We start from the raw sequence: 25,122 nt of genomic DNA on the forward strand, positions 1-25,122 counted from the left end.
AGATCTTAAGCAGTAATTTGGTTAATTACAGAAGGTCACAACTGTAATTATGCTACATTGTTTATTTTATTGCTGGTGCCTCATTTTCTAGTAGGTCAACTCCTAATTCAATTGAGCCAACTTCCCACCCATCATTCATTTACTTTTTTACATTCATGTATTATAATGCTGGAGATTTGTTAGCAGCCCTTTTTGCTCAAAGATTTGCATATGTCCACAAATACAACAATATATAATATTTTCTTCCCCACATCCTTACAGTGAAAAGTTCAGTTTTCAATGACTATTGGGTAATGTTTCTAATTCTATTTATTCTTTTTCAGTATACTCATAATTTTCTTTGCCCCATGTTCTTCAGTCTCACTTAACATGTGTTTGCCAGCCAAGTCCTCCAAAGATAGTCATATATGGTCTCTGAATCTCTTACATTGTTGCAAGTGGAGCACACAATCACAACAATAATCTCCTAAATATGAGCATCTTCTGTCTGAATGATGCACCTCAGAATGTTTCCCATTTAGGTTTGTCACTATGCATTAGCAATGTCCAATAGTGCAGACATTCCTGCACTGACTGGCTAACTATTTCTTCTACCAGTCAAGTTTCTGCTGCTGTCTTTCAGGACTTTCATTCATGTCTCTAATACTTAGTTTGCCTCCCGGGTATTGTCTACATTGCAGCTAGGAGATGTGATTCCCAGAGCGAGTAGACAGACTCGCACTAGCTCTGCTTGAGCTAGTGTGCTTAAAAATAGCAATGTGGACTTTGCCGCATGGCTCAGATTAGCCACTAACCCCCTGGGTCTGAGCTCAAGTGGTTAACCCATGCTACCACCTGTGTCGCAACGTCCACACTGCTCTTTTTAGTGTGCTAGCTCAAGCTGAGCTAACGCAAGTCTGTCTACCTGCTCCAGGAATCAGACCTCCCAGCTGCAGTGCAGACATCCCCAGAGACACGAACATGCTCAGATCATCCCCCCCCCAACCCTCTCCAGTCCCAGTGACATGCTTAGGGATACCCCTTGCACAGGACCTTAGGTGAAGGGCACAGCTGAACTCTGCAGTGCTGGCCCTGCTCAGCGGAGGCTCTGGAGCTGCAGCCTGACAGGGCCAAAGCACCGCCCTTGACTGCCCAGCAGTTGGTTTCCAGGGACACAGTGGTTGTTGCTGCCCAAAGGTGGCAATGAAGGGAGCTGCATCCCCAGGCCCAGAGTGCCCGGAGTGGTACGGGGGACTGAAACCCCTGCCCAGGGGAGTTGCTGTCCAATAAACACCCACAAAGAGCTTTGTGGCCGGGCTCCCAATGCTGTGGAGCAGACCCTCTTGTTCTATGCAAAAATACTGTTCTTGGGGGGTTCAAGGAACATGAATTGCCTGAGGGGGACACAGCAATAAAAAGGTCGGGAACCTCTGTCCTACAGGGCTTATTTACAGTCACAGTTAGTCAGGTGTGGGCCAGATCCAAAGTCCACAGCCGTCAATGGAAAGAATCCCATTTACTTCAACAGGCTCTGGATCAGGCTCTGTGGGCTCATAGATTTTTCCATATATCTTGTAGAACAAATTCCTCCCTGAATTACACCCATGTTCTATTCCATTGATCACAACATGGCTCTGTGGTATTTTCCCATTAATAAGTACATTAAGAACATAAGAACAGCCATACTGGGTCAGATCAAAGGTCCATCTAGCCCAGTATCCTGTCTTCTGACAGTGGCCAATGCCAGGTGATTCAGAGGGAATGAAAAGAACAGGTAATCATCAAGTGATCTATCCCCTGTCACCCATTTCCAGCTTCTGGCAATTAACTACTCTTTACTCATTAATTACTCTTGTTACAACTGTACAATTCCATGGTATTGTCTCAGATCTCTCAGGCACACGGTGCATTTTGGGTTTGTTACCCCCATGTGTTCAAAAATTTAAATCAGCACACCCAGAGAGGCTGAAAGGCCAGATATGTAAGTGAGCTGGTTGCAGAGGTGGAAGGAGCCAGGGCAGATTATATAGGAAGGAAGCCCGGACAGTCAGAGACATACACAATAAGGAGAAAGAGGATGTTAGCATGATAGTGGAAGGAGACTCAGGATAATTGGGATAGGAAACAGTGCAATCTAATATTTTGGGAGTTAAGAGACTTGGGTTACAATCCCAGTTCTGCCATAGACTGTCCTTGTGACCCTAGATAATGTACTTAACCACGGCTTCCCCTTTTATGAAAGGGGAGAAATAATTAATAATCCTTCCCAATCTCAAAGGAGTTTAGATGATGCATGAACAACACGTTGAGATGCTTGGGTGAAAAGCACCATAGACGCTAAAATACAGAATTCTCAGTACCTACATAGAAATTTCCATCTGGACTATGCTGAACGAATACTAACTAATTACACAAGTAAAACATATTATTGTTATAATTATTCTAAGTTTCAGAAAAGTATCCACACTTTCAAACACTTATCTCAACTCAGCTGAACCCTTTCAAGTCTGTTCAACATTAATATTTTCCTGTTTAACTACCTGGGCCTTCAAAGAATCTGTGAACTCAGGAGGGTCAGGACTATGTCAGATGCTTCCCCTACCTTTCAGTATTCACCTTCTGCACCAGATTTTAAACAAATTACTGCTGCAAGATCCAGGATAGCTCAAGAGTTTAAGCTTCACAACTTGAAATTCTAATGTCTCTCCTCTGTACGTACACTATATCTGCATTTCAAATTGCATTTAACAAGTACTTGCAGTTCTTCTTCAGAATCTATTATTACTCTGACACAGAATTTTGCAGTGTTTCTGCATTCAAATTCTTGCATAATGTAGAAGATATGAAATTTGACTGACCCAATGGCTCTCCCTGCTTTATTATCTTTTATAGCAATAGCAGATTTACACAGCATTCTTTCTTTAGAAGGCTCATTAGTTAGCATGCCAATAAAAAATTATTGAGATTGCCTGCCATCTTCTATAGTAAACACTTTCCCATTTGTTCTGTCTCATTTTCTTTGCACAAATTCTTCCAAAAGTACCTGTAGAGTCTATACTGCTGTCTAAAAATAGGACCACCTTTGTTGTGCAGTTTAATCTGTTAAATTATGTTGTATTCTAAAAAGTGAATCTGTTAAAGTAGCATTGTGGTGTTTCATACCATCCCTCAGGGCCTGATCTCAAGCTTACTGAAATCAATGAGTCTTTCCATAAAGGTCAATGGGATCAGGTTTCAATGAGTTCCACATCAAACTTCTTTAGCTTACATGTCAAAATATGATTTTTCTCATCGTTGCAAACTCAGTCTGAGATCTGAAAATCAGGCTATGCTCTACCTGCCTCTGAAATCACTGCCAGTAATAAAAATTCTGCCATCAGTAAAATAACAAACTAGAAATGCAGACAACAATTTTGTGTGTTCTACATACGTTATAATATAATGCAGCATCATCGTCCATAGCTATATTGGCTCTGCAGCTTTAAGGGTAGTGTAGACTTTTTCTTGTCAGTAAAGTCTGCAGATGAGAGATACAAATAGTAGTTACTAAGGCTAGTTGAAAATTCCCCAATGAAACTTTTTTTGACAGAAAATTGGGTTAATTGATTGAATTAACTGGATTGAATAATTTTTTTTCACAAAAAGTCTCTTCTGCAAACAATTTCGATTTTTCATTGGAAAAAATGAAATTCTAAATACCAAAATATTTCAGTCAAAACCCAGAAAGTTTAGATTTGGAAATGCTGCTGTGGTGCCCCATGGGAGCTACAGTTCAGTTGCCTCATGTCCCGTTCTACTCTAGGGGCCGGGCTACATCTCCCATGAGGCACAATGGACTGGATCTCCCATGATGCACTGCTTTGCATCTTCAAGAGGAGAGACTGTGGTACACCATGGAAGATGTAGTCTGACCAGGAAACCTGGCTCACAGCAGAGAATGGGGGCATGAAGCACCTGAATGACAATTCCAAAGAGTCCCCGTGGCAGTATTTCCAAATCAAAATACTTTGGGTTTTGGCCCAAGTTTTCAGTATTTGAATTTCTTCTGAAAAAAATCAATGTTCCAACAATAAAACCCACTTTTTTGACCATCTCGATTAGATATGAATAAAATGGTGACACTTTTAAACAGTAACTTTTACCACTACACGAGAATCATTTTTGTTTCTTTGGGTGTTAAGTCCCCTCCGGTCCCATTGATTTCAGTAAAAACTGAGGATGTTCAATGCCTTGCAGGAGATGCTCAATGTCTTTCAGGACTGGAACCTTTCTTTTACAGTGCTTTGTCTATTTTTTTTATTTCAAGAGCTACAGTACCTGTTTTAGGTTTGTTCTTTATTTTCAGACTGAAAACATCTTCCTCTCCACCTCAGTTCTGCAAAGCTATTGAAGTTTCACATGTTCCCATGAATTCCCAAATAAAATATGTTACCATGTTGTGTGTCTTGTAAGTATCAAACAGTAACATCAGGGAAATACATGTTGTTGCACTTCTCTAATGGCATGCCAGATGGTGATACTCTGATTCATACAGGCTGAACACTAGCACTGGTTGGGAATTTTCCACTGAAATGTTTTGGTTTGTTTGTTTGAATGACAAATACAGTTTCTCCAAAATCAATATTTTGCAAAAATGTTTCTATTTTCCATCAGGAAAACTGAAATGAAACATCTTGATTTGTCAAACCAAATCAAAATGTTACATTTTGGATCACTTTGACATTAAAGCTTCGTGGCAGTTGTAAAGTTTAAGTGTCTCATTCCCCTATTCTTCTTTGTCTCCTTGGATGGACAACATTTCCTATGATGCACCATAGTTGCCTCTCTGGTTAAATTGACAATAGAGTATGTTGTATGAGTCACATGATGAGTGTGAACCAGGGGAGATGTAGTCCAGCCAAAGGAGAATGGGGGCATGAGATTTCAGAACTATATCTTCCATAAGGCACTGCAGGAGGCTCAAAGAGACACAGATTAATGGCGAACCAAACCAAAATTAACTGTGTTGATTCCATTGAACAACCTGGAATGAAACTCTATGATTTGGGAATGTTGAAATGTTTCTTTACGGTTGGATGCAGAATTTCTTGACATTTCTGAACCAAAATGATTCTGACCTTTCTATTCTGTGAAATTTTGATATTTTGTCCCAATTTGGGATTTAGACAAATTTAAAAATATGAGACTTTCCTTTGGGACAAAAGTTTTGCTTTCAAACCGGCTCTACACACCTTGAGCGCTGTTCCCTCTAAGCTGTGTGCATTTGCAACGCACACAGATCCTAAACCCTGCGCATATGGCGAAACACCGCATGCACAAAAATGTTCATAGAAGAAATTTTTTGCGCACACGGCCTGTCAAAAATTAGAGGGAACATTGACCTTGAGTATCTGTTCTTCTTCCATGCTCCCACAGTACCTGCCAAAGCCTGTTCATTGCATAGTGTATTAGGATACACAGTCATTTAAAACACTTATTTTTAACACTGAGGGTGATCAACTATTGGAATAAACCGCCAAGGGAAGTGGTAGATTCCACCACCAATGGGCCAATGGGAGCTGTCAGAATGGTGCTAGGTGCGGGGGCAGTGCACGGAGCTGCCTCCCTCCCCCCGCCTGGGGCATGCAGAGACATGTCAGCAGCCAGCCTCTTCTGGGAGGGGCGTGGGGCCAGGGCAGGCACGCAGCCTGCTGTGCCGCCAGCTGGGAGCCACCCGTGGTAAGCGCCTCCCGGCCAGAGCCTGCAGCTCGCACCACCTCCCACCCTCCATCCCCCTGCCCCAGGTCAGAACCCATCCTGCACCCAAACTCCCTTCCAGACCCCACAACCCCTCCTGCACCCCAACCACCTACCCCAGCCCACAGCCCCCGCCTGTTTATATTCAAATTCAAACAGCAGAAGTCACATTAAAAGTATTAGTGAGTAGTAATAACTCTAATATGTTCAATTATTAGTTGGTAAATTCTAACTCTACAAGTAGCTTTGCGTGTGATGCGGCTCTCGAAATATTTTGGTCAAAGACAAAACCAAAAAAATGGTTCCTCTTCTTTGAAAGGTTGCCATCCCCTGGACTAGATGACCAAATACTTCTTTTTTTTTTTTTTACTTTAAAATCTATGAACACAAGTGTGCTTTCACCAGCCATAGCACACAGTAAAACTTGCCCACTTCTACTAAAGTGCACCTTAAAAAATAAATTTCGGATGCACAACTACATTTAAAAAAAAATCATGGTGGCCATGCTTGTTGCCATGTATTACATTTCATATGTGGCTAAGACTAATTATACTGCAATGATATGCAACAGACACCACGACAGGATTTCCAAGTCAGGGGACCTTTGGATGTAAAACCATTTAGCCAGTCAGCTGAAGGAATCGATCACTTTGTTGTGCCTTGTTTATTCAGCCCATTTAGAGTTGCTCCATCAAAGCCTAAATTTGGCTCCTGAAAATTATTGTGCAGAAAATAAGTTGGAACAGTTTATTTTTTAATTGTTGGAAACACAGCATGATTTTTTTATTTATTAATAAGCCTCAATGATCTCCATATTCCATCCATTTCAAAGCCAGTGTCTAGTCTGTCACATGCTGATCTATGTGATCTTCTTCCTGGGACATGTACATTTCTCATAGGTAACATTTTCCTGGAAGCACAATGTAGTTCATACCTATTCGTGTGTATTTCTAATTTCTCATTGGCTCTCTCTTATCCAGCTGAAGAGGATGTGCCACTTCTGCTACATTTGCAAACAATGCTGCTTCAGGTCTCTTCTCTTTCGGATCCACAACATACAAGAACAGAATGTTCTGCTTTTATTCATTCCAATTTTCAGCAGTTTACTTAGAAGCTTAACTTTTGTGGAGGCTTTACCTACTTTATTTTCTTTCCCCCAACACAGAGGTGGATAAATTGCAGCCCACAGGCCACATCTGGCCCACTGGGACCCTCCTGCCTGGCCCTTGAGCTCCCGGCTGGGAAGGCCCCTCCCCTGCTGTCCCCGCTCCCCTGCAGCCTCAGCACTCTGGGTGGCAGGGCTGTGAGCTCCTGATGGGCAGCGCGGCTGTGAGAGCCGCTGGCCTGCCCCAGTGCTCTTGACAGATGGTGCGGTGCCAGTCCTGGTGCTCTGAGAGGCATGGTAAGGGGGTGGGGGTTAAATAAGGGGCAGAGGGTCCCGGGGGGCAGTCAGGGGACAGGGAGCAGGGGCAGTTGGATAGGCGTGGGAGTCCTGGGGGGCCTGTCAGGGGGCAAGGGTGTGGACAGGGTTTGGGGCGGTCAGGGGACAAGGAGCAGGGTGGGTTGGATGGGTCAGGGGTTGTGGGGGGGGGGGGCAGTCAGGGGGCAGGAAGTGGGAGAGGGAGGATGGGGGCAGGAGCCAGGCTGTTTGGGGAGGCACAGCCTTCCCTACCTGGCTCTCCATAGTTTCGGAACCCTGATGTGGCCCTCAGGCCAAAAAGTTTGCCTATCCCTGCCCCAACACCTAACACATCATGTTATACTTTGAATAAGGAAGACTCTGCACAGTGATCTTGTGAATTCAAAACCCTTAGCTAAAAATCTGTCTATTCTCTTTTACATTCAGGCTTTGTCTACGCTACGCACCTTTTAGCGACACAGCTGTGCTCCCACAGCCGTGCCGCTAAAAGGCACGCAGTATAGCTGCTATTTGTTGCTAGGAGAGAACTCTCCCGCTGACAAAGTGCTGTTTACATCAGCGCTGTTTGTCAGTAAAACTTTTGTCATCGGGAGGGAAGGGAGAGGAGTGGTTTTTAACACCCCTGAACAACAAGTTTTGCCTACAAAGTTCCCATGTAGACAAAACCTTAGACTTCATCATCATCTCTCTCTGCCAAGAGACAGCACTCCAAACTGAATAGAAGAGTTCCTATTCTAGGTGCTAAGAATAACCTGCATTGAATGTTAGCTCCCACTTTGTACTATCAGAGTAAAGAAGCAAAGGTTGGTCCATTTTACTAAGAGTTAATGATACTTACTTTATCATCAGCCTATTGTGAAAGTCAAATCTGAGTTCTAGCATACTTTATAACATTGATACACGTTGATCCTGCAAACATACATATGGATAATGTGGTTCAGATGAACAGTCCCATTGATTGCACGGTTTCAGTGTTTGTAGGACTGGGGCCTAGGATAGTAATATTGTCTTGGTAAACAAAGTGGATTTCTCTCCAGCCCATACATACCTATAATGAAGCCATGCCTCGACCCTCTACTCAGACAAAACCCCCATTGAAAACAATGGCTATTTTGCCAGAGTCAGGAGTTCAGTATTTAAACAGCAATACATGAAAATAGTTTCTGTACCCAGAAGTACATTTCTAGAATCCATGAGAACTGTAGTCATTCAAAAGGTAGTTTACATAAGCACGGCATTCTAGTGTGACAATAGCTGCTTATTGTCACCACCTGTATTCACAGCTTCAGAGGTTGTAGAAATCCACCTGTGCCACTCAAAGGAAAAAAACAACTTTGAAATAATGTTTACGTATAGACTACCTTTTGCCAGACTCCACCTTCAATAGATTACAGAGAAAGGAGCATGGCAAAGTTACCCTGCGTAACCTCTTCCTGCCCGCATCAGAAGGACGGCTAGAAACAGCATGGCCCTAGGCTGACCTCAAAGCTCAGAGGCTGAGGAAACACTTATGAAACTGAAAACAACCCTAAGAAACACAACGAGCCAGGTGAGAAGAAAAACAACATTGCGTCAGTAATGGTTACTCATGAATACAACGTCATTGATTTTCATAACGATACTTCACTTCAGTTTGGCCATGAGATTACGGGATCCACAGTTTCACTAAAGGGCCAATCTTTCAAGGTGCCCAGTGTCTCCTGAGACCTTTATCTCTCATTGAAGTCCATGCTCATCACCTCACAGGATTGATCCCTAAGCAATATGGGAGTGGAGACTCAGCATCCCATTGAGCATTGTACTGAAATCTACTGCTACTGAATTGGGTTCGGGGCATGCTGTTTTGTTTTCACCTGAATCAACCATGTCTAAAAAAAGTCTCAAGAACAATGCAGAATTCAGAGAGTCGAATGGTTGCTGTATCCTTCAGACGTTCGAGAGGAGACTCACACCTCCCTGTTCCCTGTACTTTAATATATGCTTTTGGCAACCTAGTGATATTGGAAGGAACAAACCTACTAGAAATAAAAAGGAATAATTTTAGGGTTGCCAACTTTCTAAAAGCTGAAAACCGAATACCCTTGCCCCGCCCCACCTCTTCCCCTGAGGCTCTGCCCCCCACTCACTCCTCTCCCCCTTCCTCAATTGCTCGCTCTCACCCCCCATTGCTCAATCCAGCACCTCCCAGGACTGACCTGATGCCTTCAGAGCCGGGCTGGCAGGAGCTGACATGGAGCCCGTCCACCTGCCCAGTTGGGGCACAGCAGGGGCCAGTTCCTGGAGCAAGGGGCTAGGACAGGGAGGGGTTGGTCCCCATAGCAATGGGTTGGAGAGTAGTCAGTCCCCATACTGAGGGGCTGGGGTGGGGAGGGGTCGGTCCTCGTACTGAGGGGCCGGGGTAGGGAGGGGTTGGATTTGGTCCCTGTAGCGAGGGGCCAGGACTGGGGTAATTGGGGCATGGTGGGGCAGAAAAGGGGGTGAACAGGATTTCCCCCGCCAGGCAGCAGCACCCATCTCTTGGAGCCCTGTCCAGAAGCCAGCCACTGCTCCCTGTTAGGTGTCAGCAGCTGAGCATAGAGCAGCTTCTCCATTTGGCTCCAGCCACAGCTGCTGCTCTTCCCCGCCACCCCACCCCCGAGTGGCAGAGGCGAGTTACTGCAGCCAACCAGACTTTTAGTGTCCCATCAGCTGTGCTGACCGGACGCTGCCAGGTTCCCTTTTCGACCAGATGTTCTGATCGAAAACTGGACACCTGGCAACCCTAAATAAATTGCTAAAGAATAATAATCACTATTTATATTATGGTAGCACCTAGAGTCCCTAACTCAGACTGGAACCCATTGTGCTAGGTGCTGTACAAATGTATGAGATTGTCCATGCCCTGAAGAACTTAGAATCAAAACAGACAAGATAGACAAAGAATGGAAGAGAAACAGAGGCCCAGAGAAGTGAAGTGACTAGCCCAAGGTCAGTGGTAGAACCCAGGTCTCTAGAGTCCTATTCCAGTGTCCTACCATTACCCACGCTGCCTCTTGATTTTGAGTGTGATTTTTCCCCACACCATTTCTGGCAATAGCTATGAATGTAGGATCCATTTCTCTTCCCACTAAAGTCTCCCCAATTTCCACAACACAGAATCCAATTCTAAATGATTCTTTAAAAACTTCTTATGTGACAAGGAAAAGGAGGGAATGGAAGAGTTTGGCGTGAGGAGGGAGAATGAAATTTTATTTTAGACCTCCCACAAAAGGTGTGAGAGAGAAAGGGGCTCTCTCTTGCCTGCTTTTACTTGATTAAATTAAATGTGCATTGAACTGCACCTTGCATTAGTCCGTTGGTTTTCTCAATCACTCATCACTCTGACTAATACCACCAGAGAGACTGTGTAAGTTTTAATCATACAGTGCTGTCACTTGCAGAAGGCAGTTCGTTAATAAATAGCTGTAATTTTACAGAGGGGCTGCGGGGTACCGTAATTCTCCAAATACCATGCAAGATTAACAGTGCAGCTGTTTTGTTAGCAGCAGCCTAGGTATGATAACAACGATATCAGAAGACAGCAGCAATGGTATGGGATTGTCATACAGTGGCACTGCCCAATGTCAATTCAAACTTAAAAGAAAAAATAAAAAATAAATGGGGTTAGCATGGAAGAGCAGAGATGAGAGCAATAGGTGATCGTAAGTGATCCAAAAGCTATAAGTCCCTCTATGGCTTTGATAACTTTAAATAATCCCTGGGCATTTTTGTAGCTAGAGAGGTCTAAGATTTTTAACAACCTAAACAACCCACTATTACAAAACTAAACATTATTTAAAACATGGATGGCTCATTCCCTCTCTTGCACCTGTTAGCCACAGTGAAGTGTATTCAGTGATTAACAGTCTACCAACCTGGCTGGGAACATTTTTTCGTATCATGTCTCTATGGGCAGAAATGTGACTGGCACAGTTTCTAGACTGCTATCGCATTCTTTCATGCAAATTAAAATAAAATATCACTGGGACTCAGGAGACCTGGGGCCTATTCCTGGCTCTGCCACAAGTCTACTGCATGACCATGTGCAAGTCACTTCACCTCCCTATGCCTTAAATTCCCCATGTGTAAAATGAGGATAATGATACCTTCCTTTGTAAAGCATTTAGTGGTTTTCATTAGTAGACCTCAATCTAAGTGCTAGGTATTATTATTATTTAGAAACACAATTTTTAGCCTGAATGATTGCAGAGAAATCCTTAAACCTGTGAATTGGGTGAATGCAGCAAGGTCTATCTATAGACTCAATTCACAGATGAAGCAGTTTAAACCACAGAACCAGTGTTTCAAAACTATCTATCTATCTATCTGTAGATAGATAGTTTTGAAACAATAGCTCTGGGATTTGAACTGCTTCATTCATCTCAATCGGTTGTTAACTCTGAAATTTAAAGATAACATTGGAAATGTCACTGCTGATCACTTTAGCAGAAAAATCCAACAAATGTATTTATCCTACAATCCCAAGATGCCTCCCATGCCTTTTTGTTGCCCAAAGCCCCAGCTGTCTCTTACCAAAATCTCCAGATTCCACCCTGCCAAATTCAGGAAGAAATTCATGAATTACAAATGAAAAAATCTGTGCTACACTGAAAATAGAAAAGGTAAGGGACAATAGATGTTATTTAATATCAAAATCCTGCATTAATTGTAGTCTTCCTTTGCATATTTAAATCAAGAGAAAAAGTCTCTTTTTTTGAATGTTTCTGGAGTTGCTGCATTAATGTGCTACAGAAACCGAGAGAGAACCCTTGCCTCGGAATTATAGAGGTCACTTGAAAGTAGACTTAGGCTCAAAAGAGAAAAAGGTGTATAGATGTATTTTAGCAGTATTGTGTGTGTTGAATTAGAACTCTGGCTCAATCCTACACAGCAAAAGCAATTCTATAAGTAATAAAATTCGCTTCAAGATTTTCTTTGTGGCATGTGTAGATTTGGAAAAAGAGCTGGGCTTTCTGAAAGATTTGGGGTTTTAGAAATGCAGCTCTGCATCTGGAGTAGTCAGGTGACGCAGTAGACCCCAAGGAGCTAAGAAAGTCCATAGAACACAAGGCTGTTGAATGTTTATCTAGTAAAAGACAAATCGGGGTAGCCAAGAAGAATATCAACCTGCATACAAGGGGTGATTGCAAGCTTTATCTTCTTGTTATGATTGGTTTCTTTGGGCATTGCCAATGTCAGCCAGGGCTATTCTTGAAAGGTTTGTAGATAAAATACACCTTTTCTGGCTGAAGTGATATTCATGATATGATTTTCTGCACTTGATTGTTTTCCTTTGTTTGGAGAGTTACCCAAGAAATGTCACCACGTCAGTTTCTACACTATGTGACTGAAATAAATCACTGTGTACTCCAGCATATCTCTTTCAATAGTACATGCAGTCCTTTTACAAAGCTCCCCAAAACACAATGTAGTTTAATTCAGCAGTAAACAAGTTTTTAAAAAAGTGGGCTTCTGATTTTGGGTGCCTCTGTTTCTGCCTCTCCAATACCTTGGGTGGCATTTTCAGGGGTGTTGGGCACCGGAAGCGCCCACTGGTTTCATGACTTCTGAAAACCTGACCCTGGGTATGTCAAGTTGGGATGCAAAATCAGAGATAATTTTTGAAAATGTTGGCCACTTTATATAACAAAGGAAGGACACACACAAGGATATGTTTGGTCAATTAAGAGCAACAAAATGGAGGAATCGAGAAACTGATTTACTCCTTCATAACTACTATTGGAGGAAAGAGTAAAAGCTATTCAACTATAGGGGGTCATTGACAACGTCTACAGTCCAAAGATGCCATCTGTGACTTATCTCCCCTTGAATAATACCTTATTGCCCAAGTAGGACTACTTGCAAGGTAAGATAGTACTCGAGGGGCTAAAGGAGGCAGTATCAGGCACCTGCTAATTGGTGGGGAGCACTAAGGCGTTTTGCATTATACTGTCACATTGGGAATACAGAGGATACAGCAATCTCAGGCATTAGCAGGAGCTCACTAAAAATGTTCTACCTCTAACTCCTCTGACAGTGCAGAGACTGTTGCCCTCTCTTGATATTGCTCCAAAACTACCACTTTCAGAAAACTGTGGGCCTTGGAATGTAATTACAGTTTTAATTTCTCTGCACATGTCAGGTGACATCATGTCATCCCCTAAAATAATTAGGGGCAGATTCTGATACCCTCACCCAAACAGAATAGGACCTTATTCCATAAACAGCCCCACTGATTTCACTGGGAATGTGCCCAGTGGAAGGCATTACTCAACATGAGTGAAGATATCAGAATATAGCCCTAGTTTTTGGAGCAGTACTTAGGAATACAGAAAAAGAAAGTTATGGAAATTATCCCAAATTCTGGAGATTCACAACATTTGTTCAATAGCTTTGGACCCCTCAAATAATTTTATACTTAGTAAAATACGCAGATAGAAGAACTCTAACCAGAATGTTACATAAATCTATTATTTCCATTCAGTTTAATTAAATGCCTGTCTAGCATCATTGAGAATAGTTCCTGCTGAAGTAGTACATTTTCTGGCAGTATGTAGTATATTAAACACTTTGGGTTGTATCTCATATAGACTTATGTTTCAGCTTTGTGGGTTTTTAATGAACTTCTCCAGGATATGTTAAATATTAGTAGTCTGCATCTCTTCTATACACAGAAAGCTCAGTTCGCATGAGAAGAGCATAAGCCAAAAAGTAAACAGTTCAGAATGATCCAAAACCAAAATATAGTCACTACATGCAGGAAGTTTAAATAATGATAGGACTTTTTCCTAAATAGGTTAGGTGTCCTGGCTACCGACTCCTCCCCACTGAAGGCAATGCTGCATGGTACAGTGACAGTCTAATGTTGCCCTTGAATTTTTAAGGGAGTGGAGGGAGAAGTCCAGGTCAGCACTGAAGAGCTTGGGCCCTGTACCTCTGTACTTCCCTTAGGAGTCTAGGAGACTGGAGCCAAGATGCTTACCACATAACTACTGCAGTGGCTACGGACTGTTTGGTGCCAAGCGGTGTCAGATGATACTGAGATGGGTGCTTCCCTGTGTTGCCTAGCAGAAGACTTCCCAGATTGAGGCTTCTTAGGCAATACAAATGCCTCAGTACAGGTTTCAGCCGGAGCCTCAGTGGTGCCCTTTGTGGGGCACGAGGTCTCCCGGGAGCCAGATTTATGGGGTGACCCACCCTTTTCTTAGACTCCTTGGAAGGAGAAAGAGGCTTCTTTTTGTTCAACATCTTCATCTCTGAAACTGCTGCTGGGGGTCCGGCAATTGCCAGAGCAGCCTGAGATGTTGAAGCCAATGTAACAGGGAAAAGGGAAGTGGATCCTGCTGGAAAAGGGAGCATTCCATTGAGAGGAGCTTCAACCTAGCCTCTCTGTCCTTTCAAGGCCTGCTTTGAAACCCCGTGCAGACATACACTGTGACGGGACGTGGGTGTCTCAGAAATACCATAAACAGCGAGAGTGCCCTTTGCTCTGGGGAAAAGACCTGTGGCAGGGCTGGAACTCTAGGGTTTTCGACATAACCCAGAGAAGTGCCAAAGCAGTAAATAAGAAGCCCAGATGATGGAGAGCGAGGATCCTCCATGTCAAAGCACAAATGTGCTGAAAATGAGAAAAAAATAACAGCTAATGAAATAAAAACTTAAGAAAATAAAAAAATGTATGGTTCACTGTAAGTGAGAAAAGGCAGGATGCTGAGAACAGCAGATGCCAAAAGTGCTTCATCTGGATCCACAGGCAGCTGAGAAGGCACTGAGTGACGGCAGGTCCCGCACCTCCTCATATGCCCTCATATGGGAGCATGTGGTGCTGCTCTGTGCAGCTGTGGGGACGTGGATACTGCTTTTACAAGTCTCTGGTCAAAAGTGCATGGGCATGTACATATCCTAAAGTATTGCACCCATAGGGATGTGTACTCAAAGAAGAACTATCTACATCTGTTTGTTATAAAGTGTTGATAGGCTGGCAACATAACTGCCAGTTGGGATGAGCCAGTGACTTTCCTGAATTCTGCAGTAAATTTTAATGTAGTTGACTGCATAATATCTAACCTGATGTAATTTAGATTTGCACTGCATTATCGTGCTAACCCCTGGATCATTGCTGTAAATAAGTGCTGATAAGTTAAACACTGCAAATAGGTGCAACACGTTCCCCACCATTGTCAAGTGATAAATCAGCTGGGGTGGCAGAAATCTTTGATTTGGAGAAGGGGCGAGGAGGAGATTAGCAAGGTAGAAAGTAGGGAAAGTAAGGGGAAAGTAGGGAAGAAATCTGGTTGGGTAGGATGAAACAAGGCAGGCAGAAGAGGAGAATGATAAAGGGTACAAAACCCAAGACAAGGACTGAGCATCAAGAGAGAGAGATGGGCAGTAACAATGGAAGAAAAGAGATGAGCAAAAAAAAAAGAAAAAGAAACGGACCAAAAAAAAAGACTTCTACGTAGGGACCTTGTCATCATTTGTTTGCATCGTAGTGTCACCTAGGGCCTCCAAATAGAGCTTTACATTGGGTGCTGTAAAAACACATTTGATGACCTAACCCCTATCTGAAAGAGGTTACAATCTATATTTTAAACAGAAAATGGGCTTGATCTTTATCTGGAAAACGCCCAGTACAATTTGGAAAGAAAAGGTGTGTGAGGTAATATCTTATATTGGACCAACTTTTGTTGGTGAGGGAGACAAGCTTTCAAATTATACAGAGCTCTATAATTTGGTACGTAGAAAATAATAAAGGAAGGAAGAGGATTAGGACACACAGACTATAGAAGAAAGGAGAAAAATGAGACAGGATATAAAAGGACAGATGAACTGGTGGAAGGAGAAGAAAGAGGAGGTATGAGGAAAAACACAAAGGGAGGGTCAATAATAGAGCTGGTTGAAACATTTTCTATTGAAAACATTTTTCAATGGAAAATTACCTTTTTTTTCCCCAAACACACTTTTTGTGGAAAATTTTCATTTCTTACCAAGTTTTTCAGTAACAAAACTAACTGCAAAAATATAAGTGGTTAATTTTTTTCATTCCCTGCCCCTTTTTCCTCACTTTCCTCCTTTTCCCCCTAACTGTAAAAGGGAGCAAAAGGGACAGAAAGCCAGGAAAAACAAACGGACCAAAACCATTTGGTGGGGTGTCAAAAAGGGGGAGGGAAATGGGGGGAAATTTTAAAAAACATTTTTTTTTCAAAATTTCTGGCAAAAATTTTTCACCCCTAGAAAGAAAAGGCAGAAGAAAGAGAGAGAAAGCAAGAGAAAACGAGTGCTCTTGTTCTTCTCCCCAGCAAAGGGTATGCAATAAGCATGATGAGAGATTTACAAGCTGGTTCCTTAAATGTTGTTTTCTTCTGGAGCAAACTCTTGCTCACTTTGCAGACAAGAATAGCACTTTGTTTTGGGATTTTATTTTATTTTATTTTTTGCCCAGTAATAGCTAACAATTCTCCTAATACTGTGTCTGCACTTTATTTACATTGGGCTGTAATTCTCATAACTACTCTGCAGCAGACAGTCATTTCCTCTAGTGAATTATATACTAAATGTTCCTACTTCCATACAAAATGCCAGTGCACTTGTAGACAAGGAGTAATTCTACAGACAGCTGCCAGATTGATATAGCTTTTAGGGGGTATCAATAATGAGGATGGATTGGATCGAGTTGGACTATACCATTTAGAGTCTGAAAGATTTTAAGAAGCTGTACGGGGTCATTATAGAAAAAAGAAATGCAAATCTCAGTTGAAAGCAGCATATTGAAAACAAGAGGTTACCAGGGGAAGTTAACAAGTGGCTCTGGCTTGACAGTATTTATTTCCAACTTGAAGGTAGGGTAAAAGTCAGCAAAAGGCCTGGGCTGTCATTTTGTTCTGTGTTTATACAGTGCCTAGCATAACGGAGTCCTGATCCAAGAGTGGGGCTCCTATGTGGTACTGCAATGCAAATAACAGACAATAGTCTCAGTGTGAATCATGAACTGACTAGACTGTAGTCAAAGGAGTTATTATGTATTCACACAGAATTGTGACCAAACCTGGGCCCAAAAAACAAAGCATTTTAACATGAAATGGTGGCATTTTTTGGAGAAGGCAATTCAGAGGCTAGTTACCCTCTGCATTGTGGGCAGGGAGATAGATAACTGGTGACGTTCTGCTTAACTAGAGTTTTAATGACTCCTACATACATTGCACACATTCTTGCTGCTTTGAAAATGTCTGCATTTAAATAAGCTGAAAGGACTAGCATTTTGGTAAGTGATATTTTTGAATACTCTAAATAGAACCATCGTGACATGGAACCAACCATCAGGAAGGTAACTGTATTGTCGTTAGTAGGCCCCTATGCCAGAAATGCTGCTGTTGCCTAAGTAGCCTGCTTACCCGCAGGGAGTCCCAGATTCCACACTTCCCCACTGTTGCAATGTAAGACTGTCAGACTCATAAGAAAAACATCTGGAGGATGAGATCTGATCTCAGCTAGCTACAGAAGAAAATGCAAAGGGTAGGGGGTGTATAGATTGAAATGCTTCCCCTTGGCTGATAGCTCCATTCATGCTCAAAGGGTTGATAGGAACTGTAAGGTTGAAGATTTCCCTTCTCAAATAGCAATCATGGGGGAATCTCTGCCACACAGGAGGAGCCCTTCTCCACCATGATTCAAAGAGTGGGGGCTCACCTACCACCTCTGGTAACTGAGGGCAAGAGACACCCCCAATAGGAGTGACCATAGAAACGGAAACTGTCGCAACTCAAACCCAGCCCAAGACTCAGCTGTTTTCTTTTGCCTCCTGGACACCCCTGGGCCCTAGATTTGCAGTAAGTGCTGTGACCAACCCAGCCCCGCTGTCAGGGTGAAGGTGGGAAAAGAGGGAGAAGGGTAGAATTAGGAGTTGTGGTTCACAGGAGATGGGAAACTCATTCCCCAAGTGAAGAACTGCTTACCCGCCTTCCGTCCCATTTTGTTCTATGCACAACCTTCCCTTTGTACATCAACTTGACGCAGAGGCCTCATATACTGACTGCTGGGGGCTAGGTGACCCAGAAAGACACACACCATTTTGTCTTCTTAGTTTTGTTTCTTCTAGGGATCTCCCTAAAGGATGTAAAAGCACAGAAGGAAATAGAAGGGTAGGTGACAGAGTGCTGGGAACTAACAGCTGAGCCAGCACTCTGGTCACTGAAACATCAGTTAATTCCCCTCAGGGTGAACTGGACGGGATATAATTACTGGATTAGAATGGACTGGGGGAGGACTAACAAGCAAATTGGCCCATTAACACAGGAGGTATAAGAAGGCATAAGAGGGAAATGCACAGGGGGAGAGAGGCAAGCTAGCAGAACCAGAACCAGGACCAGAAAGGATCTCTAGGTAGAGAGATCTCTTCTCTCTCCCCTCCTTAGCAGAGAACTGAGGAGATAAATAATTATGGTGTATAGATCAGTCAGGAGGTGAAAAGAGCAAAACATGAATAAACTGTACTGGAGTATCTAACAACTGAAGGTCTCCAAGTCTGTATAGACAGAGCAGAAGACAGGAGCAGGATGTCGCACTGTCACAGACCCCAATCAACAACTCCTCAGGCACAATGGGACTATATCTACCGCAAGCGTAAAGCTTCCTTGTATAGGAGACTGAGCATTCTCAGGGGGCTAGACCAACACTGTAAAACTAGCTCCTGACAGCATCTGAGATGAACCACAAATTCCACCAGCATCCATTTCAAATGCCAGGCACATTTCTTTGACTGTCTCTTCAGTAATCAAACCACAGAACATACCACATGTTAAAGAAAATAACAATATTTTAGATCTCAACACCCAATTTTCCCCCTAGCAAAAGAGAGAAAAAAGGAAAGAATCACATATAGCGGATAATAGTCATGTCACTTACTGCACTTCCAGAAGGCGCTCAGATGCCCTGATGATGGGTGCACTATTAGAACCAGAGTAAAATATATTAAAATTCCCAAATGCTAGAGATTTCATCCCTGTATTGTCAATGGTAAACCTGATACTATATTAGATATTGTTGAATGCTTTAATATATATTTAATATAAATATTTTGGGTTGTTGTTTTTCTTTAAACTCCCCAAAGCTTGTATTTATTAGAAGTATTAGTCAATAGATGTATTGACTAATTATAATGATACATTATAATCATGTTAAATTGGGTATCTAGAGTAGAGCGTATATTTAAGGATAGATTCATGTGTGAATGATGTGTAGTGGCAATGTTTGTAATAAAAGAATTCATACGAGCAATATTCATCTGAAAAAGCTGTGTGCTACCTAATGGAGCTTTAATTTAAGAGATGGATGAACGGTTTCAGAGAAAGACAAGTCTGACAGAAATCCAACCCACAGCAAGTACATTACAGTAGAAAAATCACTTCTTATTTGCTTGAGTTGCAACCCTGCATAGTTGTCTCTTGCAACGTTGTAGATGTCATGCTGCATGAGAAGAGAGGCAGGCCATGGTAAAGCAGTCACAAATTCTGAAAAGCCCAGTGCTCTAGGAGCACCAGTTAGGAGCACAGGTATGTAGCAGGAGAGGTCCGGCCTTTTTCTGCACAGCTGTCCAAGGACAGCCCAAGTTCCTCTGGAATGCAGGGAAGAAAACATACTGTACTACAAATGATCTTTTGGTGCAGGATGAAAGCAGGTATTCAGTGTTTGCCCCAAGGGTATATTATTTATTTTTGTTCTTCAAATATTCTAATTGTGCCGTTGAAAGAAATCTGATAAGTCAGACACTCGACCTGCAGGGTTGCAGTTTTGCTTCCTTTGGCTTCAAATTTTCTTTACATTTTAGTTTTAAGATGAAGTAGTGGAAATACTAAGTCACCAGCTTCAGTACTTAGTTTAAACTTTCTTGTCCCCATATCTTAAGCGATCAGTTCAAACAGGAAGTTAACTGAACTGGTGATGAATGCATGGAGCGGAGGACATCATCCACCTTTTCTATCAAGTGCTTCCCACAATAAATATACAGTGAGTGAGTGAGTGTTTTAGAAGCTTTTCAGAATGCTAACTAGCCTGAAATAGAGCCCATTGCATTGGTTTGTTGATTTCACTAGTGGCGGAGTTCTTTTATAGGGAGTATTTTCAAGTAGTTAAGCTATCAGACAAAAAATCATTGATAATCACATTGAGTACATAGTACACTATGTGTGGCAGCTACTTCTTTGGCTATTTATAACATACAGTAAATCCAAAACACAGAAAAACAGGCAAACTGTTTATATTAATGCTGCAGTTATTTCTGCTGTTTGACCACTGGTTGATATATAAACATAGAGTTAGGGACGGTCCCTGAAAGGAGAAGCTTACAATTTAAATTGACAAATCAGACAAGGAGAGGGAGAAAGGAAGTATTATTATCCCCATTTGACAAGAGAGATGAAGTGACGCATAAAGTTTGTGGCAGAGCTGAGAATTCAACCCAGATCACCTAAGCCCCAGTCATAGAATCATAGAATCATAGAATATCAGGGTTGGAAGGGACCCCAGAAGGTCATCTAGTCCAACCCCCTGCTCAAAGCAGGACCAAGTCCCAGTTAAATCATCCTAGCCAGGGCTTTGTCAAGCCTGACCTTAAAAACCTCTAAGGAAGGAGATTCTACCACCTCCCTAGGTAACGCATTCCAGTGTTTCACCACCCTCTTAGTGAAAAAGTTTTTCCTAATATCCAATCTAAACCTCCCCCATTGCAACTTGAGACCATTACTCCTCGTTCTGTCATCTGCTACCATTGAGAACAGTCTAGAGCCATCCTCTTTGAAACCCCCTTTCAGGTAGTTGAAAGCAGCTATCAAATCCCCCCTCATTCTTCTCTTCTGCAGACTAAACAATCCCAGCTCCCTCAGCCTCTCCTCGTAAGTCATGTGCTCTAGACCCCTAATCATTTTTGTTGCCCTTCGCTGTACTCTTTCCAATTTATCCACATCCTTCTTGTAGTGTGGGGCCCAAAACTGGACACAGTACTCCAGATGAGGCCTCACCAGTGTCGAATAGAGGGGAACGATCACGTCCCTCGATCTGCTCGCTATGCCCCTACTTATACATCCCAAAATGCCATTGGCCTTCTTGGCAACAAGGGCACACTGCTGACTCATATCCAGCTTCTCGTCCACTGTCACCCCTAGGTCCTTTTCCGCAGAACTGCTGCCGAGCCATTCGGTCCCTAGTCTGTAGCGGTGCATTGGATTCTTCCATCCGAAGTGCAGGACCCTGCACTTATCCTTATTGAACCTCATTAGATTTCTTTTGGCCCAATCTTCCAATTTGTCTAGGTCCTTCTGTATCCTATCCCTCCCCTCCAGCGTATCTACCACTCCTCCCAGTTTAGTATCATCCGCAAATTTGCTGAGAGTGCAATCCACACCATCCTCCAGATCATTTATGAAGATATTGAACAAAACGGGCCCCAGGACCGACCCCTGGGGCACTCCACTTGACACCGGCTGCCAACTAGACATGGAGCCATTGATCACTACCCGTTGAGCCCGACAATCTAGCCAGCTTTCTACCCACCTTATAGTGCATTCATCCAGCCCATACTTCCTTAACTTGCTGACAAGAATGCTGTGGGAGACCGTGTCAAAAGCTTTGCTAAAGTCAAGAAACAATACATCCACTGCTTTCCCTTCATCCACAGAACCAGTAATCTCATCATAAAAGGCGATTAGATTAGTCAGGCATGACCTTCCCTTGGTGAATCCATGCTGACTGTTCCTGATCACTTTCCTCTCCTCTAAGTGCTTCAGGATTGATTCTTTGAGGACCTGCTCCATGATTTTTCCAGGGACTGAGGTGAGGCTGACCGGCCTGTGGTTCCCAGGATCCTCCTTCTTCCCTTTTTTAAAGATGGGCACTACATTAGCCTTTTTCCAGTCATCCGGGACTTCCCCCGTTCGCCACGAGTTTTCAAAGATAATGGCCAAGGGCTCTGCAATCACAGCCGCCAATTCCCTCAGCACTCTCGGATGCAATTCGTCCGGCCCCATGGACTTGTGCACGTCCAGCTTTTCTAAATAGTCCCTAACCACCTCTATCTCTACAGAGGGCTGGCCATCTCTTCCCCATTTTGTGATGCCCAGCACAGCAGTCTGGGAGCTGACCTTGTTAGTGAAAACAGAGGCAAAAAAAGCATTGAGTACATTAGCTTTTTCCACATCCTCTGTCACTAGCTTGCCTCCCTCATTCAGTAAGGGGCCCACACTTTCCTTGGCTTTCTTCTTGTTGCCAACATACCTGAAGAAACCCTTCTTGTTACTCTTGACATCTCTTGCTAGCTGCAGCTCCAGGTGCGATTTGGCCCTCCTGATATCTTTCCTACATGCCCGAGCAATATTTTTATACTCTTCCCTGGTCATATGTCCAACCTTCCACTTCTTGTAAGCTTCTTTTTTATGTTTAAGATCCGCTAAGATTTCACCATTAAGCCAAGCTGGTCGCCTGCCATATTTACTATTCTTTCGACTCATCGGGATGGTTTGTCCCTGTAACCTCAACAGGGATTCCTTGAAATACAGCCAGCTCTCCTGGACTCCCTTCCCTTTCATGTTAGTCCCCCAGGGGATCCTGGCCATCTGTTCCCTGAGGGAGTCAAAGTCTGCTTTCCTGAAGTCCAGGGTCCGTATCCTGCTGCTTACCTTTCTTCCCTGCGTCAGGATCCTGAACTCAACCAACTCATGGTCACTGCCTCCCAGATTCCCATCCACTTTTGCTTCCCCCACTAATTCTACCCGGTTTGTGAGCAGCAGGTCAAGAAAAGCGCTCCCCCTAGTTGGCTCCCCTAGCACTTGCACCAGGAAATTGTCCCCTACGCTTTCCAAAAACTTCCTGGATTGTCTATGCACCGCTGTATTGCTCTCCCAGCAGATATCAGGAAAATTAAAGTCACCCATGAGAATCAGGGCATGCGATCTAGTAGCTTCCGTGAGTTGCCGGAAGAAAGCCTCATCCACCTCATCCCCCTGGTCCGGTGGTCTATAGCAGACTCCCACCATGACATCACTCTTGTTGCACACACTTCTAAACTTAATCCAGAGACACTCAGGTTTTTCCACAGTTTCGTACCGGAGCTCTGAGCAGTCATACTGCTCCCTTACATATAGTGCTACTCCCCCACCTTTTCTGCCCTGCCTGTCCTTCCTGAACAGTTTATAACCATCCATGACTGTACTCCAGTCATGTGAGTTATCCCACCAAGTCTCTGTTATTCCAATCACGTCATAATTCCTTGACATCACCAGGACCTCCAGTTCTCCCTGCTTGTTTCCAAGGCTTTGTGCATTTGTATATAAGCACTTGAGATAACCTGTTGATCGCCCCTCATTCCCAGTATGAGGCAGGAGCCCTCCCCTCACAGACATTCCTGCCTGTGCTTCCTCCCGGTATCCCGCTTTCCCACTTACCTCAGGGCTTTGGTCTCCTTCCCCCGGTGAACCTAGTTTAAAGCCCTCCTCACTAGGTTAGCCAGCCTGCTGGCAAAGATGTTCTTCCCTCTCTTCGTAAGATGGAGCCCGTCTCTGCCCAGCACTCCTCCTTCATGGAACACCATCCCATGGTCAAAGAATCCAAAGCCTTCTCTCCGACACCACCTGCATAGCCATTCGTTGACCTCCACGATTCGACGGTCCCTACCCAGGCCTTTTCCTTCCACGGGGAGGATGGACGAGAACACCACTTGCGCCTCCAACTCCTTTATCCTTCTTCCCAGAGCCACGTAGTCCGCAGTGATCCGCTCAAGGTCATTCTTGGCAGTATCATTGGTGCCCACGTGGAGAAGCAGGAAGGGGTAGCGATCCGAGGGCTTGATGAGTCTCGGCAGTCTCTCCGTCACATCACGAATCTTAGCCCCTGGCAAGCAGCAGACTTCTCGGTTTTCCCGGTCAGGGCGGCAGATAGATGACTCAGTCCCCCGGAGGAGAGAGTCCCCGACCACCACCACCCGCCTTCTCCTCTTGGGAGTGGTGGTCGTGGAACCCCCAACCTCAGGACATCGCATCTCATGCCTCCCAACCAGCGGAGTCTCCTTCTGCTTTCTCCCCCCAGACATATCATCTGGTCCACTCTCCTTAAGTCCATAAGTCCTATGCCTTAACCATGAGGCCACTATTCAACCTCTACAATGTGGAGCTTTCTCATGATACTAGATATGCATTAAAAGAATCAAAATATTGGTAAGTACATAATGGTTACATAATGCAACTCAAAGCTTTAGCAGTCCCTAATAGTTTTGCTTTTGTGTGTTTGGTTAAAATATGTTGACAGAAAATGCTGAATGTTTCCTAGTATGTATCAGGCGAGGTATTACCAGTGGAGATAGGAAAGTATTAATACCATTGTACTAGGCACTGGTACAACCTCATCTGGAATACGGTGCATAGTTTCTTGAACGTGGGTGACCAGAAAACAAATGTAAACTGGAACAGGTTCAGAGAAAGGCTAGTAGGATGATCAGGGAGCTGGGGAGGGGGCTATCTTATGAGATGTGATATCCATAAATTACAGAATGCATTTTTTTGGTAATTTTTCAAGACTCCCCACTTTTGTAACATGGAAACAAACACACAAAATTAAGGACACACCCACCCCATAGTGAGTTATATAATTTATGGACAGCCCCAGAAGTGAATGGAAGACTTGGCTTGTTTAGGCTTGCAAAAAGAAGGCTGAGAGGGGATTTGATGGCTCTCTATTAATACATTAGGAGGGTCCATAGCAGGGAGGGTGAAGAGCTATTTAGGCTAACAGACAATGCTGGCACAAGAACAAATGGATATAAACTGGCCATGAACAAATTCAGGCTGGAAATTAGAAGAAGATTTCTAACCATCCCAGGGTGAGGTTCTGGAACAGCCTCCTAGCAAGAGTTGTGGAGACAAAAAAAAGTAATTAGTTTTGAGAGAGAGAGAGAGATGGGTCAATTTATGAGTGTGATTGTATAACAG

General features: G+C 43.4%; 1 protein-coding gene across 5 annotated transcripts in view; it reads right to left on the reverse strand.

Annotated features, from left to right (window-relative positions):
* Positions 1-25,122, reverse strand: part of DPP6 (dipeptidyl peptidase like 6) — an 868,888-nt gene that overhangs the window by 563,960 nt on the left and 279,806 nt on the right. The window contains exon 1 of one of the 5 annotated variants that reach the window (XM_043509657.1): positions 3,410-3,496. The exons of the other annotated variants lie outside the window; for them this stretch is intronic. Coding sequence (XP_043365592.1) covers positions 3,410-3,439 — 30 coding nt within the window. The 5' untranslated portion in view covers positions 3,440-3,496. Of the gene's footprint in view, positions 1-3,409; positions 3,497-25,122 lie in introns of those variants that run through there. 5 annotated transcript variants of the gene reach the window in all.

The sequence above is a fragment of the Dermochelys coriacea genome, chromosome 2 (genome assembly GCF_009764565.3).
Source record: "Dermochelys coriacea isolate rDerCor1 chromosome 2, rDerCor1.pri.v4, whole genome shotgun sequence".
NCBI classification, from domain to species: domain Eukaryota; kingdom Metazoa; phylum Chordata; order Testudines; family Dermochelyidae; genus Dermochelys; species Dermochelys coriacea.